This window comes from Stegastes partitus, unplaced genomic scaffold (assembly GCF_000690725.1).
Source record: "Stegastes partitus isolate 25-593 unplaced genomic scaffold, Stegastes_partitus-1.0.2 Scaffold1179, whole genome shotgun sequence".
Lineage (NCBI taxonomy): Eukaryota > Metazoa > Chordata > Actinopteri > Pomacentridae > Stegastes > Stegastes partitus.
In genome coordinates this window covers 76,352-91,459 of record NW_007578910.1, presented here as the reverse complement: position 1 = coordinate 91,459, position 15,108 = coordinate 76,352, and the positions used below count along the sequence as shown (strand labels likewise).

At 43.2% G+C, this 15,108-nt stretch overlaps 1 protein-coding gene across 1 annotated transcript in view; it reads left to right on the top strand.

Annotated features, from left to right (window-relative positions):
- Nucleotides 1-11,950, top strand: part of LOC103368620 (leucine-rich repeat-containing G-protein coupled receptor 5) — a 36,639-nt gene extending 24,689 nt beyond the window's left edge. Inside the window, exons 7-20 of the mRNA XM_008297034.1 lie at nt 1,487-1,555; nt 1,726-1,797; nt 2,783-2,854; nt 3,823-3,891; nt 4,568-4,639; nt 5,098-5,163; nt 5,507-5,578; nt 7,146-7,217; nt 7,826-7,951; nt 8,028-8,161; nt 8,434-8,517; nt 9,659-9,902; nt 10,694-10,848; nt 11,238-11,950. Of these exons, the coding sequence (XP_008295256.1) occupies nt 1,487-1,555; nt 1,726-1,797; nt 2,783-2,854; nt 3,823-3,891; nt 4,568-4,639; nt 5,098-5,163; nt 5,507-5,578; nt 7,146-7,217; nt 7,826-7,951; nt 8,028-8,161; nt 8,434-8,517; nt 9,659-9,902; nt 10,694-10,848; nt 11,238-11,950 (2,020 nt within the window). The remainder of the gene's footprint in view (nt 1-1,486; nt 1,556-1,725; nt 1,798-2,782; nt 2,855-3,822; nt 3,892-4,567; nt 4,640-5,097; nt 5,164-5,506; nt 5,579-7,145; nt 7,218-7,825; nt 7,952-8,027; nt 8,162-8,433; nt 8,518-9,658; nt 9,903-10,693; nt 10,849-11,237) is intronic.
- The last annotated feature ends 3,158 nt before the right edge of the window (nt 11,951-15,108 follow it).

The window sequence follows — 15,108 nt, the reverse complement described above, 5'->3', positions numbered from 1 at the left end:
TTAGAAGAAAATCCAACCTTTATCAATAAATAACTGCAAATGTAAGACATTCCTGAGCTTCTCTCTCCTTCTTCATGGTTTTATGTGTTTCCACTGAGTTGCAGGACTTTATATTGCAGAGAAACATGAACCACAGCGAGGAGAAATGAGACGGGAGTTAAAAACGCCTCTCAGGCGACACTTCTAGGGTTTAAGATGCTCGAACTCAGTGTGGATTATTTTAGTGTCCAACGTCTGTTTGCTGCGTTTTGTTTTAAAGCACAAACTTAGAATAAAAAGCAGGTGGATGGTGTCAGACATGAACCGGACCGTTCCCTGATCCGCTGATACTCGTCCTGTTGAACCCAATCAACAAACAGCACAGCTTCCAATACGACTCGACAGAAACCGAGACGTTCCCCTCTGAACCCTAAATCGTCCAATCAGAGGCCTCCCTGCTCCATCAATAGCAGCTTGGGAAAGCAGAAACCAGCTATTGTTGTTACCAATCAAACGCTCATGGACTCACACACTCAGAACCAGACTGAAGCAATTTCAATTTAATGGTATTTTCACAATGTGGCAGCTTCATTCCACTCGCAGCATATCTGTGTGTGCGTAATAGCCACCTGCATCCCAGAGATGGATGTGAGGACCTAATTGAAGCCATGTGTGGACTCGAGGAATGCTCTAGTCTCTGCTGGTGATGAAAGAGAACCGGGAACGAGGGAGGAACCGTTAAATGTTTCTTTAATAAACTTAAAGGACGGAAAAAGGATTAAGCTAAACATCGAGCTCGAAACGCAAACATTTACATGAAACGCTTTCCCAGTCCGACACCAACGTTCCCACAGCGCCGTAAAGATCGCCCTTTCCAGGATACGCCGACGCACTCCCCGTGTACAGCTGATGCTCCCAGTTTAAAGCTGTGTTACCAGTCTGAGACACAGTGTTCCCAGTATAGAGGTCACAGTACCTGGTCTAGACCTGAACACTCCCCATAAGATCCAGTGTTCCCAATCTAGAGCTGACATTACCTGATCTAGAGATAAAGATTTCCTGTTTAGAACTGGTATAACCAGTCTACATGTATTATACTTTACGTATTGTAGCGACAGGTGGTCAAATTTGCTATTGGATACCCGACAACGACTGAATACTCGGATATTCGGGTCCAGCTCTAGTATTGAGTCAATGCTAGTCACAGTTTAGAGGTTTGTTTTCTTTCCTGGTGTTGAACTTTTCTGGTCTAAAGCTAACCGTTGCCAGTTTAATGCCAGCTTTTTCCCATTTACGGTTCCGAGTCACTTTTAGAAGTCAAAATCTTACATTTTCAATTAGACGAAGCAGGTTTTGAAGATATATTTATCGATTATCAACCAACAACTTTTATTTGCAGCTTGTAATTCAGAATTTTGGTTTCACATGTAAACGAACTGTCGGCCTCCTCGCAGCAGGGGGCGCTGCTGCTCAGACGCTCCATAATGAACTCTGTCTCTTCCTTCAGGGATTTGAACTACAACAGCCTGGTGGAGTTTCCTACGGCCATCCGGTCGCTGAGTCACCTCAAGGAGCTGTGAGTCCGACCGAAAAATGATCCTTAAATTAGCGAACGTTAGCATGAGCTGCTAACTCTGTTCAGGCTCCTCATCGTCTGGTGTTGGTTTGATTTTTCTAAGTGTGACTTCTACGTAGAATCAATATGTGTAGATGCTCGTTGGTGATTTGTTTTGTCTTTCTGCGTAGTGGTTTCCATAGCAACAACATCCAGTCCATCCCAGAACACGCCTTCACCGGAAACCCGTCGCTGATCACCATGTAGGTACCAACACCAGGAAACGAACCAAACAGAAACGACGGTCTGACGAATGTTTTAAACTTGTTTTACATTTTTAAAGATGAATTCTGTTTTTACATTTTTTGGTCTTTTTAAGGTTTTTTGGTTTAAAATCTCACCGTAGAACCATTTTTGCTCCTTTTAACTCCATTCTGCAGCAGCTATGTGTAGTTTATAATCAATATATTACTGTCTAAGTTTAATAACCAATGCTTAAGCATCACAGAACAGAAGTTTGTGGCTTAAATTAAAGAAATCTTTACATTTAAATGTATAAATGACTTCAGTTGTTTGTGTGGTTGAACTACATGCTGTTGAATGTGCAATTTGTTTCTGAAAAAAATGGCTTAAATTGGTTTGAATGTGCATTTTATTGGTTTATGTTTAGCATGAAAACCGTCTCTGAGTTTTCTTTTCTCTACAAAAGTTGGTGAAGCTTTGGTGAAAGAAAATCATTTTAAATGGCCTGAAATGTGCTTTTCATTAAAAAAAACAAAAGCAGAAGCAAGATTACAGGATCATTTTATTATTAAAGACCAACAGCAGCACGTATAAACTTCTAATTCTTCATATTTGTAGTTTAAAAGCTGCTCATGTTTCTGTTAGTTGTTGAAAACGAGCAACTTGTTCAGTCTGTAGATGAACTGTGGACCTCCGGCCAGCAGGGGGCGCTGCAGGGACAGCAAATGGCGATATCGGTGAATAAAAATCAAACAGTTCTGTGCAGAAGTTTTAGAGACTAAAAGTGAAGGATGCTTTAAAAATGACATCATGGATTTTTTTTATTTATAGTTTCCTTCATAAAAAGTGCAGAAAACAGAAAAAGATTCAGATCAATATTCGCTTTAATCACAAATTTAAAACTTTTCCTTGACGTAAACGCAACGTAGAACTGAACGAAGGAATAATTTAGAACCAAAGATCCTCCTGTGTTGGTTTTAAAGCTGCTTCTGTTCCTGTTTTCAGATTCTTCTACGACAACCCGATCCAGTCCGTCGGACGTTCGGCGTTTCAGAACCTGCCGGAGCTTCGGACGCTGTGAGGAACACCAGAGATCAGTCCTTCTGGGGCTCGATTTCACTTTTAAACACACATTTATATCAGATGTTTTATTTCACACGAACCCTCTGGACCACAAAACCTGCCGGCGGCTTAGAAAGATGTTTAATTTAAAAAAAACGCCAAATTCACACAATTTATCAGCCAGAAGCTGTACAGGCAGAAAGAATTGTTGGATTTTTAGCTTCCTGATGCTTCATGTGTGATCTGAGAATCATGTTCACTTTATTCTATGTTTTATTTAACAGTTTGCAAAATAAACCTTTTTGCACAAAACAGATTCTTTAAAAAACAACCTGCTTTACAAAACTTCAAAGCCACGACGGACAAATTTAAACTTTTATTCCCTCATTTATCCAAACATTCACTCACAGCTTCAGTGTCACAGGAACAATTTTTCCTTAAATGTTGCGTAAATTTACAAAAACTTCTGTTTTTATGGAAAGACGACGAAAACTTTTAGGTTCTTGTTCCGGTGTTGGTACCACCTGATGATCTGAACTCAACATTATTGTCCACATGTGATTTTACACACTGCAGATATTTAACTTTTTCCTTTTTGTTCCTGTCTTTGTCTCCTTTGTGCTCTGAGGAAACACTTCCTGCAGCTAAACAACATTTTCAGAACGTGTTTTGTGCAAATGGTTGATTTTTTTTGTAAAGTTTTTGCAACTTGATTTTTTGTTTTCAGGTTTTCTTTAATTTAAAACACATCCACAGTGAAGGAAAACGAGACCAAACATCCAGAACCTGCTGCCTTTAGTTCAGAACTTCAGGTTTTCTGAAGCGGGTCATTTGATTCTGAGCTCACAGAGAAGCTGAAGTTCAGCGGACGGTGATCCAGTAATTAGCCGGAGCCTCGTTAAGTCTAATGACACCAAGAATGCGACGAACTGACCAGAAGCTGCCTCATGTTCCTCCTGAATCAGCTGTTTTATTTCTGTCAGGTCTCTGAACGGAGCCGCGGATCTCACCGAGTTTCCAGACCTGACGGGAACCAGGAGCCTGGAGAGTCTGTGAGTTTAATCCGTTATTGTGCTGGACTCGGTTTCCCGCCTCCTCCTCCCTCCTTGTTGTGACCCACTTTCTGGTGTCATAATAAACACCTTCGCTGTGTTTGTTTTCCATCTGAGCCGAGTTCAGCGCGTTAAACGGTAACTTCACGTCTAATCGGTAGCTGGAAATAAAAACTCCAGCATTCCTCCACTCGGCTCGTTTCAGTCCAAACTCATCACATTAATCGGTTCTGTTCGGTCAAACGTTTCCATATTAACATTTTATTTCTAACTCGCACCAAAAACAAAGAACTTTATCACTTTTTGTGTTTTCCTTGACTGTATGTGAACAGTTTCCACCTTAATACATCTTAAAGGCACCTGAACACACCATAATACAATCTAACACATTTTTGATGTCCCTGAACGCACCATGATACAATCTAATACACTTTTGATGTCCCTGAACGCACCATGATGTGTCTAAAAAAGCCTTCACAATGTCACCATCTAATACACATGCATTTATCCCAACAGCTGACCATATTTCATGAACCTGAACGCATCAGAATAAGCCCTAAATACGCCGTTATAAGTCTTTGTTGTACCTGAACACACCGTTATTCGGCTTTCATATGAAACTGCACTTGAACGCATCATGATAAACTCCTCTCACACGTCGTCTTTGTGTTTTCAGAACCATCACTGGAGCTCGGATCACGTCTTTGCCCGGTTCGGTTTGTGAGCAGCTTCCAAACCTGCAGCTGCTGTGAGTCGAACACGAACAAACGCCGCCGCAGTCCAGCACTGATGAAAATAAACTAGAATAAACAGATTAAAGGAAAAACAACTGTGAAAATATCAGCAAAGATCTGGGGTTTATTTTTGTTTTTTAAAAAAAGGTATTTTAAACAGATTTTTAAGACACTAACCTGTAATTTTACAGTCAAATGGTTTAATAGGACAAATTTCTTTGAGTTCGATGTGAACGTTCACGTTTTTGGTCTTTTTTTCTTTAACAGTCAACTTGTAAATCTGTGCTTTTTTATGTGATTTTACAAGAAATTATCTGTGAATTAATAAAACTGTCAAACATCTGTAAAACAACAGTAAACTGTTTAAAACTAGAGATAAAACACGTTATTTTTTAGTGTTTTCTGTGAGCTCTTGTGATGCGTTCAGTGTGTGTAGGACTCCTTCAGCGCTGACAGCTCTCTGTCTCTGCAGCGACCTCTCCTATAACCAGATCCAGACTCTTCCCAGCTTCTCGGCCTGTGAGAGCATCCAGAAGATGTGAGTCTTATCTCCGCTCCACTTTTAATTAAACTTTATTCCTCTTCGCTCAGATGCGACTCGTTTCCGACCCGTAAAGCGCCGCTGTTGAATCCGCGGTTGCCACGGCAACCGGTAAAGTGCAGCCAGCTGTGCGTTTTGGGAATAATTAGCGCCGTTGTCGTCTGTTTCTGACCAATCAGGTCGCTCGGAAGGAAAAAAGAGAGAAACTCGCCGTGAAGCCGAATTTTGATTAAAGTGATGTCATGGAAATAGATACGTGTTTGTCTGCATCTGTGAGGACCGAGGAGAGTCTGAAACCCCCGTGTGTGTGTGTGTGTGTGTGTGTGTGTGTGTGTTTCAGTGACCTGCATCATAATGAGATCGAGGACGTTGAGGAGAACACTTTCGCCGGTCTGATGTCGCTTCGTTCGCTGTAAGAACACACACACACACACACACACACACACACACACACACACACCATGCAGGCGGTCCGGAGACGCCCCTCTAAGTGCTGCCAGACTCTGGTCCAGGTGGTCTGCAGGTCGATCGACAGGTACAATGTCAGAGTTTGGCTCAGAGTCAGCAAAGTACCATGTACTTAAACACACCGTAATACACCTTTAATGCACCTGAACACTGTACTATACATTTGAGCACCTGAACGCATCGTAATGTATTTTTTATTCATTTAAACGCACAAAAATACAGCTTTAATGTACCTGAACACATCATAGTATGTATTTGATTTACTTAAACACATCACAGTGTACTTTTAATGCACTTAAACGCAACATGACACACTTTTGATGCACCTGAATGCACTATTATAGACATTCCATGCACCTGAACACATCACAGTGTACTTTTAATGCACTTAAACACACCTTAATACACCTTTAAAACACCTGAACAGACCATAAGATGCCAGTAATGTACCTGAACTCACCACAATGCACCTTTTAAAGCACCTGAACGCATCATAATGTATTTTTTATGCACTTCAGCACACAGTGATACATTTTTAATGTACCTGAACGTACCATAACACATCTTTTCTGTATTTAAGCATAACACAGTGCACCTATAAATCACCTGAACACACCATAATATATATTTGATACACCTGAACGCGTCATAAGATACCTTTTATGTACTTAAACACACAATAATTCACCTTTAAAACACTTGAACACACCATAATATACAAGTAATGTACCTAAAGTTACCACGATACACATTCGATACACCTGAACGTATCATAATACACTTTTTATGCACTTAAACTCATAATAATACATTTTTAAAGCACCTGAACACACCATAATACATCTTTTCTGCACTTAAACACATCTTAATACCTTTAAGGCACCTGAACTCACCATAAAACCTCCAGCAGAGGTAACAGTTCTGGCTGTAGTAGCGATGCTCGGCGGCGCCCCCCACAGGTCACGTGGAGCCGCGTCACGGTGAAGTTCTGCCTCCGTGAACGCTGTGATGAACTTTCTGATCGTATTACAGACGTAAGAGCATTAAACACACGCGTTCTTTCATCCCGGGATTAGAAACAAAGAGCGGCTGTTACGCCAGGAGCCGCGGTGCTTTCACTGTAATCCGAAATAACAGAACCACACAGTCGCTGGGAGATTAAACCTCGCAGCGCTGGAGCGAGAACACGAGTCCTGTTTTAGAACGTTCACTTTATAAAGAATAAATAGATAAACGTGTCAATAAAAAGGCAGATTTTAATATTTTACCTGCCAGCTGCTGTTTCCTCTCTGACTTATTTTCTTTATTTGTGTGTTTGTTTACTTGAATTTAAGCCTCAAAAAACTTTTATTTCATGTTATAATCAAATAATATGATGAAGAACAAGCTGCACACAACATCTGCTGTTTAATGTCATTGTTTGTTTAATTTAATTTGATGTTTTTATGAATTAAATGCTTACAGTGCTGTTGTAATGAACTCTGTCTGGTTATTTGTTGTTTTTGTTGCAGCGACTTGTCCTGGAACCGGCTGACGTCCGTCAAGCCGAACTCGTTCTCGGCTCTTCCTGCTTTGAACAAACTGTGAGTTTCTGCTGTCGGAGTAAAATCTGTTTCTGGTTTAAGCTGCTGTTTGGTTTCAGCACAAACGTCCAAACTGGAGCTGAAAAATGGAAAATAATCAAATATTACATTTCACTAGATGGTTATTGATCATTTTTACTGATGTTTGATGCACCTGAACACAACACACCGTATGTCTTTAATACACCTGAACATACAATAACATACTTTTATTGTAACTGAACACACCTTATTATCACTAGAATGTTCCTGAACATAACTTTTAATGCACCTGAACACAACATAAGACATTTTTAATGCACCTGAACACACCATATTACATCTGTAATGCACTTAACCAAACAATAATATGCATTTGTTGCACCTGAATGCACCATAATGCATTTTTATTGTTGCTGAACACACCATATTACACCTATAATGACCCTGAATGCAACTTTTAATGACCCTGAACACACCATAATTCATTTTAAGGTATCTAAAGACACTAAAAACACTATAATACACGTTTAATGCACTTGAATGCACCATAATAGACATGTTGGTTGTTGTCTGTGGATTCTAGGAGCTCGTGTTTGTTCATGTTTCTCTCCTCGTTCTCTCTGCAGCGACCTGTCGTCCAATCAGCTGTCGTCTCTGCCCCTGATTGGCCTGCAGAGCCTGACTCACCTGCGATTGGCCGGAAACGATCAGCTGATGGAGCTGATTCCTCGGGAGGAGCTTCCCCGGGTCAGGTGAGCGCCGGCGGACGTCTGGTTGTAGATCGGCAGCTGGTTTGTGGAGTCCTCCAGCGTTGTGTTTGTGTTCCAGGGTGATGGAGCTTCCCTTCGCCTTCCAGTGCTGCGCCTTCGTGTCCTGCGACCGGCGAGGAGGAGCTCCGTCCTGGGAGAGAGACGAGGCCGAGTCGGCCGGAAGAGACGCCGCCGCCGGCTTCTCCAGTCAAGGTTCAGCCTCACGATGAAGCCGTTTAACCTGCAAACTGGTTGATGAAGTTTTTATTCACTGAGCCTCAACGTGAAGCTGCAGAAGAACCAGAAGTCTTCAAACATCTTCTCTGAATTATTTCTAGTGAACGCTGAACTGATCAGCTGCATCATTTAAGTCGATTAGGAGTTAGTTTTACCTGCGTGTACAGATGGACCAGCCCTCTTCAGGAGCACTCATCTAAATGAATTCATCTGAATGCTGTGACTTTATCGGTCTTCTCTCTCTGCAGTCGATCAGGACTGGGAGGATTTCCTGATGGAGTTTGAGGACGAACCCAAACCTCAGCACTCGGTTCACTGCAGCCCGACGCCAGGTAACAAAACCCAGCAGCTCTGAAGGTCATAGACATGGTTCCTACATTACTGCTGCCCTCCTGCCTTGAAGCCATTTTCAGGGTTCAGTATCTCCAGAAATCAAACTCCAGCAGCCATGAAATGTGGTGACAACACAGACAGAAGAGTTTCAAACAGATCAGAATGACTGAATGGATCCAACAGAGGACACATGTTTAATTATTGAACCCTGAAATATGGATGGATCCATGTTTCTACTAAAATCCAGCCTTTGGTCAACATTTCACTAAAGATGACTTGAGTTTCGTCCCAAATGACTTGAAACTTGTCCAAAATGGTGCAAAATTTGTTCAAAGATTTGTCCAACATGACAATAATGAGCATTAATGGTTGTTGAAAATGGAACAAAGTGTAAGATTTTAACACAAGGTTGGTTTTGTGTCTCCAGAAAGTTCTTCTAAGTGTGTATAAATGGTTATGTCCATATTTCTACTAAAAATACTGACTCTAGTTGACATTCCACTAATTTTTAGGCCTCTCAGGAACTTCCTGGAGACACAATGCCAGCCTGGTTTTAAAATTTAGTAAATAATTATTGTTATTGTCGTTTTCGACTGTTTTTATCTTATTTTGGACACAGTTTGAGTCATTTTTGAGAGGTCTGAATCAAAAAATCAAAAAATGTGAACGTTGTCTTGTCATATCAACTTCTATTGACGTTAGAGCCTCAACAGTTGGTTAGATGTCAACCAAAGAGTGGATTTTCGAAGAAATAAGATAGACACTTAGAGGAACTTTCTGGAGCCCAATACCACCGTCATTGGAAATTTTGTATTTTTGTCCATTTTCATGGAGCCGTAATTTAAATGTTATCCTCTGCTGGATCCATTCAATCATCTGGATCTGATGGAAACTATTCTGTTTGGTTCTCACCAGATTTCATGTCTGTGGGAGTTTTATTTCTGGAGATACTGAACTCTGAAAACAGCGTCAGGGATTTTTTTGAGGGTGAAATTGGAAAAATTCCCAAGTCTGAAAACATGAAATTCTCAAGATTCAGGTCCCAAATAACACATAAGTAAACTCTGAACTCTGACCGACCTTCCTGCTGCTGTAAGAGACCCGGTTCAGTCCCAGTTCTGTTGGTTGACCCTCCTGCAGGTCCGTTCCGTCCTTGCCTACACCTGCTGGGCAGCTGGATGATCCGCGGGGGGGTGTGGCTCATCGCCGCCATCTCATTGGTCAGCAACAGCCTGGTCGTCCTGTCCGTCTTCTTCTCCCCCGCCGCCTCGGCCACGCCCCCCAGGCTGCTGATTGGCCTGCTGGCTCTGGTGAACGGCCTGATGGGAGTGTGGAGCGGCTGGTTGGCGGCGGTGGACGCCTGGACATTCGGCAGCTTCTGGAGGTACGAAACCAAACAGATCATCCAGGTTCTCCGAGAGAACTCCGGGTTCTAGGGACCCCCGAGGGAGCTCTAAAAATACTCAATTGTTTGAATTTAGACAGTTTTCGGTTCGCTTGGCTCCATTGTAAAGCCTGGAAATGTGAAGAAATAACTCGAAAGGTTAAAAATAAACCTGCCGCCATTAAGTCCCACGACTTGATGCACCTGAATGCATCATAATACATGTTTAAGGTCCCTAACGACCTCCAAGACACTAACAGTACACTTTTGATGTACCTGAACGCACCATAACACATTTCTGATGGACCACTTGGTGTCACGAATGCTGTTTCTTCAATTCATACACATTTTTATGTTCCTGAAAGTCCCAAAAGCTTCTTATAAACTGTCCTAGTTTACATGTTGGTAGGTGTGTATTTGAGTGTTGGAAGGAGCTAGGCTAACTGTTTAGCCCTGCTTCAAGTATTTATGCTAAGTAGGGACGTCCTGATGGTCCGAGATCATCAAGCACCCGCAGGTTTTAATCACAGTTACTGTTTCTAGCTAAACATTAAATGACTTGGATTGGATTGATGGCAACAGAACTTGATCGGGACAACCCTTGTGCTAAGCTAGGTTAACAGCTAGCTGGCTCTATAGAATAACGTGGGCATTTGCTAACCTTATATGTTGACAAAACTCATGTAAATCCATGTTTAAATACTTACAAATCGACTTTCTGAACAGTTTATCCGATAATAAATGTTGTATATCTTCTTCAGCGTTGTGTTATTGTTGTTGTTGTGTTGCAGGTACGGTGCAAAGTGGGAGAGCAGCTTCCTGTGTCGATTCAGCGGCTTCCTGTGTGTGTTTGCGTCACAGACCGGCCTCTTCCTGCTGACCGTCGCAGCCCTGCAGCGATGCATGGCCGCCGACGCTCGACGCAACAAAACCGACGGGAGCAGCGGTGAGGAAACGTTCAGAGAACCATGAGCGGATTTAAACAGAATCATTTTCTTATTATAGATTTAACAGCATTTCAAAGCACAAAACTGAATAAATACAAAGCGAAACAGATTATAATTAGAGAGGAGAGGGAGAGGAAAAACAAATAGAGGTATCTTTTGTGAGATCTTGCTAAAGATACGTCTATTTTTGTCCCTCTCCCTGTTTATTTTTCTTTCTCCATGTCCCTATTGGGTTTCCGTACAGGACCAACAAGACTAATGAGTTTTATTTTTTTAAAAGCAGTTGAGACATAAAGTCTTCAGAGGTGATGCATCCAAAAGCCATTAAATCTCAAAGAAGCCAAAGTTTGGGTTCTTCCTGTAAAGATGCTTCCTGCTTCCTCCCCAGGTCGCTCCTCGTCGCCGCTGTCCGTCCGTCTGTCCGTCGGCCTCTGCTTCCTGCTGGGCCTGGCCGTCACGCTGCCCCCCCTGCTGGCCGGACACAGCAGCACCTCGCTCTGCCTGCCGATGCCGTCGCCGTCCTCCTCGTCCTCGCTGGCCTTCTCCGTCTCCCTGGTGCTGTTCGACTCGCTGTGCTTCCTCCTCATGACGCTCGCCTACACTCGCCTGTACTGCCGGGCCAACAAGGCCCCGCCCGCCTCGGAGGAGGAGGCGGCGCTGACTCGGCACGTGGCCTGGCTGCTCTTCTCCGACTGCCTCCTCTACCTCCCCGTGGCCTTCCTCTCCTTCTCCGCCCTGCTGAGGCTTCCTGCCGCCGGGCCGGAGGCGGCGAAGGGAGTCCTGCTGCTGGTGGCGCCGCTGCCGGCCTGCGTCAACCCGCTGCTCTACCTGCTGTTCAACCCGCTCGCCAGGGAGGAGCTGGCAGCGCTGGCCAAACGCACCTGTGGGGCTCTGGCGCTACCGAAGCTCCACCGAGGAAGAGGAGGAGGAGGAGGAAGGTCGAAGCCGAGCACGACGGACTCGACGTACGACGAGGACGCAGAGAAACAGTCGTGTGACTCGACGCAAGCGCTGGTGGTGGTGAAGGAGGAAGAGGAGGAGGCGGGAAGAGGAAGGAGCGAGGCGCAGCACTCGGTGGCGTTTGTTGCTCCACGTCACTGAACCAATGAACAAACAAAAACATTAAGGGTTTAAATCTCACCTGACAAACGCCAAACATCTGAACACCGTCCTGTTCTGAGTCCTTCCATGTTCAGCATCTGCTGAGTCCCAAATCAAAACCAGTTTCCTCCAAGATGCAAACTTTAAGTACATCAACGTTACAACCCATCCAGTGTTTCTACTGGACAACTGAATCACTGCAATGCGTTAAGAAAACCATTTCATTTTGGCATTTAAGTTGTTCGTTAATGTTCTGGAGGTGTACGCTCACATCGCAGAGCACTGTCCAAAGGTAGTTTAGAGGGTAGAATGTTCTGAGGCTCTACAAGCTCCAGAATAAAACCTGGATTTCCTACATGCATTGTCAGAAAATGTACCTTAGACCAGCTGTAGTACCTGGTTGCTGCTAAACTCCCACAATGCCCTTTGCTGCCACCATGAGCTGTAGTCTGTAGACGCCTCCTCTGGTCTCTACAGGAGTAAACAGTGAGAGGCTCCACCTGGTGGAACAACCAGGTACTACAGCTGGTCTATAGCGTTTTGCTGTCGAGCATGTACACTGGATTGATTTTAATAACTTTATTGTACCTGAAGTGTGTATTATTCAGGAGAACGGTGTTGGATTGGGACTGAGCAGCGGCAGAAACTAAATATTCAGTGACTCGGACTGGACCAGGTGCAAGTCTCTACTTGTCACTAAATGCAGACATTTAAATTCATTGACAAGGCTGCAAAGATGCAAACTGGTGCAACATCGCTGCCTGCAGGGGGCGCTAATGAGGCTTCAGTGCTCTGTATTTGGCAGGTGAGACCAAACCGACACAAACACACACATATAGATAAATATCTATACACAGCGGACTGACTGACGGGATTGTGAGGCAGCAAATGTAGCAGAAGACGGAGAAAGAAAACAAAAGCACAAGAAGCTGCTCGTCATGAACTCAGTCCGAGTCCGGCTCTCTCTTCTTGTCCACCTTTTGTCTCTCCACCGTCTTTATTTTTTTTTTCTTTTTCAGAATCCTAACGCGCGCCTGCAGGCTTTTATTTTGAAATGCCACACAGTTTTACAGCGCTGTGCTACCAAACGTCGCACCAAATGGTACCGGGCCATGTTTTCACGAGTCCATGCTGAAACTGCAGCGTCTGTGCGAGTGTCGTCACCGAGTCGACGGCGAACACGAGAACCGGGAACAGACGGGATTAAAAAGCAGAACGGCTCCTCCTGAAGCTGTCTCGAAGGAAAACTTCTGGACTTTTCTTTGACACTAATCAGGAAAACACCAAAAGGAATATCTTAGAACTCAATTACAGGATAATTCCGTCATTTTAAAATCTGTTTTCACACGTTGTTTTGGTGTAAATGATGAAATCGGTCCAATACTTAGCAAGAATCCTTAAAAGAGCTCCTGGCTTATTGAGAAGGCTCTGAGTTTTATTGCCAGACAAAAAAAACACATCAGAACTAATTTACTGGCCACATGTGTGACTGTATGTGTTTGTGTATCCAGTTAATTGTCTGTACATGTTGTTGTAAATACAGGCTACTGTGACAATCCTACTTTTCTTTTTGCTTAGACTGTGAGAAACGTTTGCTGTTTATAATGTTTTAAATGTTTTTTAGCCTCCAAGTGTCTCTTGTTGAAACCAGACACGACTCCTACGGTTCTGTCCGATACCTGCCTCCATCCAAGTGCTTAAGTTCGTTCCGTTGAGTATAAAACTGCTTCAAAGCCTAAAACTGACCCTTTATGTCCTTTAACGTGTTCAAGACGGATTTTACATAAAAGATGGACGTAGCCGCTGTGACTTAACAAACTGGTTTGTGGACTTCCGGTTTGAAGGGTTTGAGATGTGACCGTCGCCATCTTGGTCTTCAAAAACCGGTCAGAACAAGCGAGGACAATGTTTACACCCTAAAACATAACCGGCTTTATTTTCCTCTTAACGGGACCATGATTTGCTAAACGAACAGCTCGTTGTGTTAAAGGAGACGTGAAACTAGCAGCTGAGACCATAAACTTATAAGGAAAATGTTTCCTGCGGGAACAAATCAGGGAAGAAGTAGGATCACTTTCTTATCGGCTTCTAGTCAACCAGTGGAGTCGCCCCCTGCTGGATGTTGGAGATAAAGCAGAAGATGCTTCCTGTCCATCTTTTGTTTACAATCTATTGGCTGTTTTTCCTCCGTAGGAAGTCGTGAGCCAGAACCTTTAGCATGTTCCCACAAGAAGAACCCGAAAGAACGTCTTTCAGGGCAGTTGTCGGGGGAATGAGTCCCTTCTCCAGTGTTGGTGCTTCTGAGGCACCGTGAAGATCATCATCTCGATGCTGATTAAACTTGGAAAGCACCGTTTTTTTTCCATCCCTGTTGAAAAGCAGTCTTTCATCATCCAGTCCAACATAACAAACGTCCATATTTAAATTTCCTACGTGCTCGTCCAGCTGGAGTTTCAGTTTCTACTATCTGTTGCTGCTTCGTTGTTTTGCATGCATGTGTCCGAAAGTTTTACCAAACTCACTGTGAAGCACAAACAAAAACGTTCTGCATGAACTTCAAAAAAGGAAAAAAAAAGCTAAAAAAACGGACGTGGGTGGGGTCTTTTTTGGCCCCGCCCACACTGGAAACCATGGCAACAGAACAAAAATAAATAAAAGCATGACTGTTTGAATGTCGGCCGTGTGGCAGTGAGACTGCTGCACTTCTGTGATCAGCATTTAAAATAACTAAAAAAAAGGCTTTTTAAGAACCTGAAAGGTTTAAACGTCGTCCCACCTCCTGTTTCCTCGTCCTGTTGTAAACTTCTGTAAAATATCTGAGTGTTTGAACTTATTTTAGTTTGTAAAATTCAGAGTGAATCTTTAGTTTGTGACATAAATAAAATAATGTGGTTGAAGCTGCTGTGATGTTTGTTTGTGTTGTTTCTTCCCATCGTTGGCGTGAAACTGGTTTAGAAACTGATTCAGAATAATATGTAGGTGAACTAATTATGCATTTTGTAACATTATATAGCCTTATATTAAGCTATCGGATGAAAAGTTCTCCTGCAGACTGCATCAGGTTGTCCTCCAGGATTTCTCTACACTCTGCTGCATTCATTCACCCTCTACCTTCACAAGCCTTCCAGGCTGCTGCTGAGAAGATCCCCACATCATGA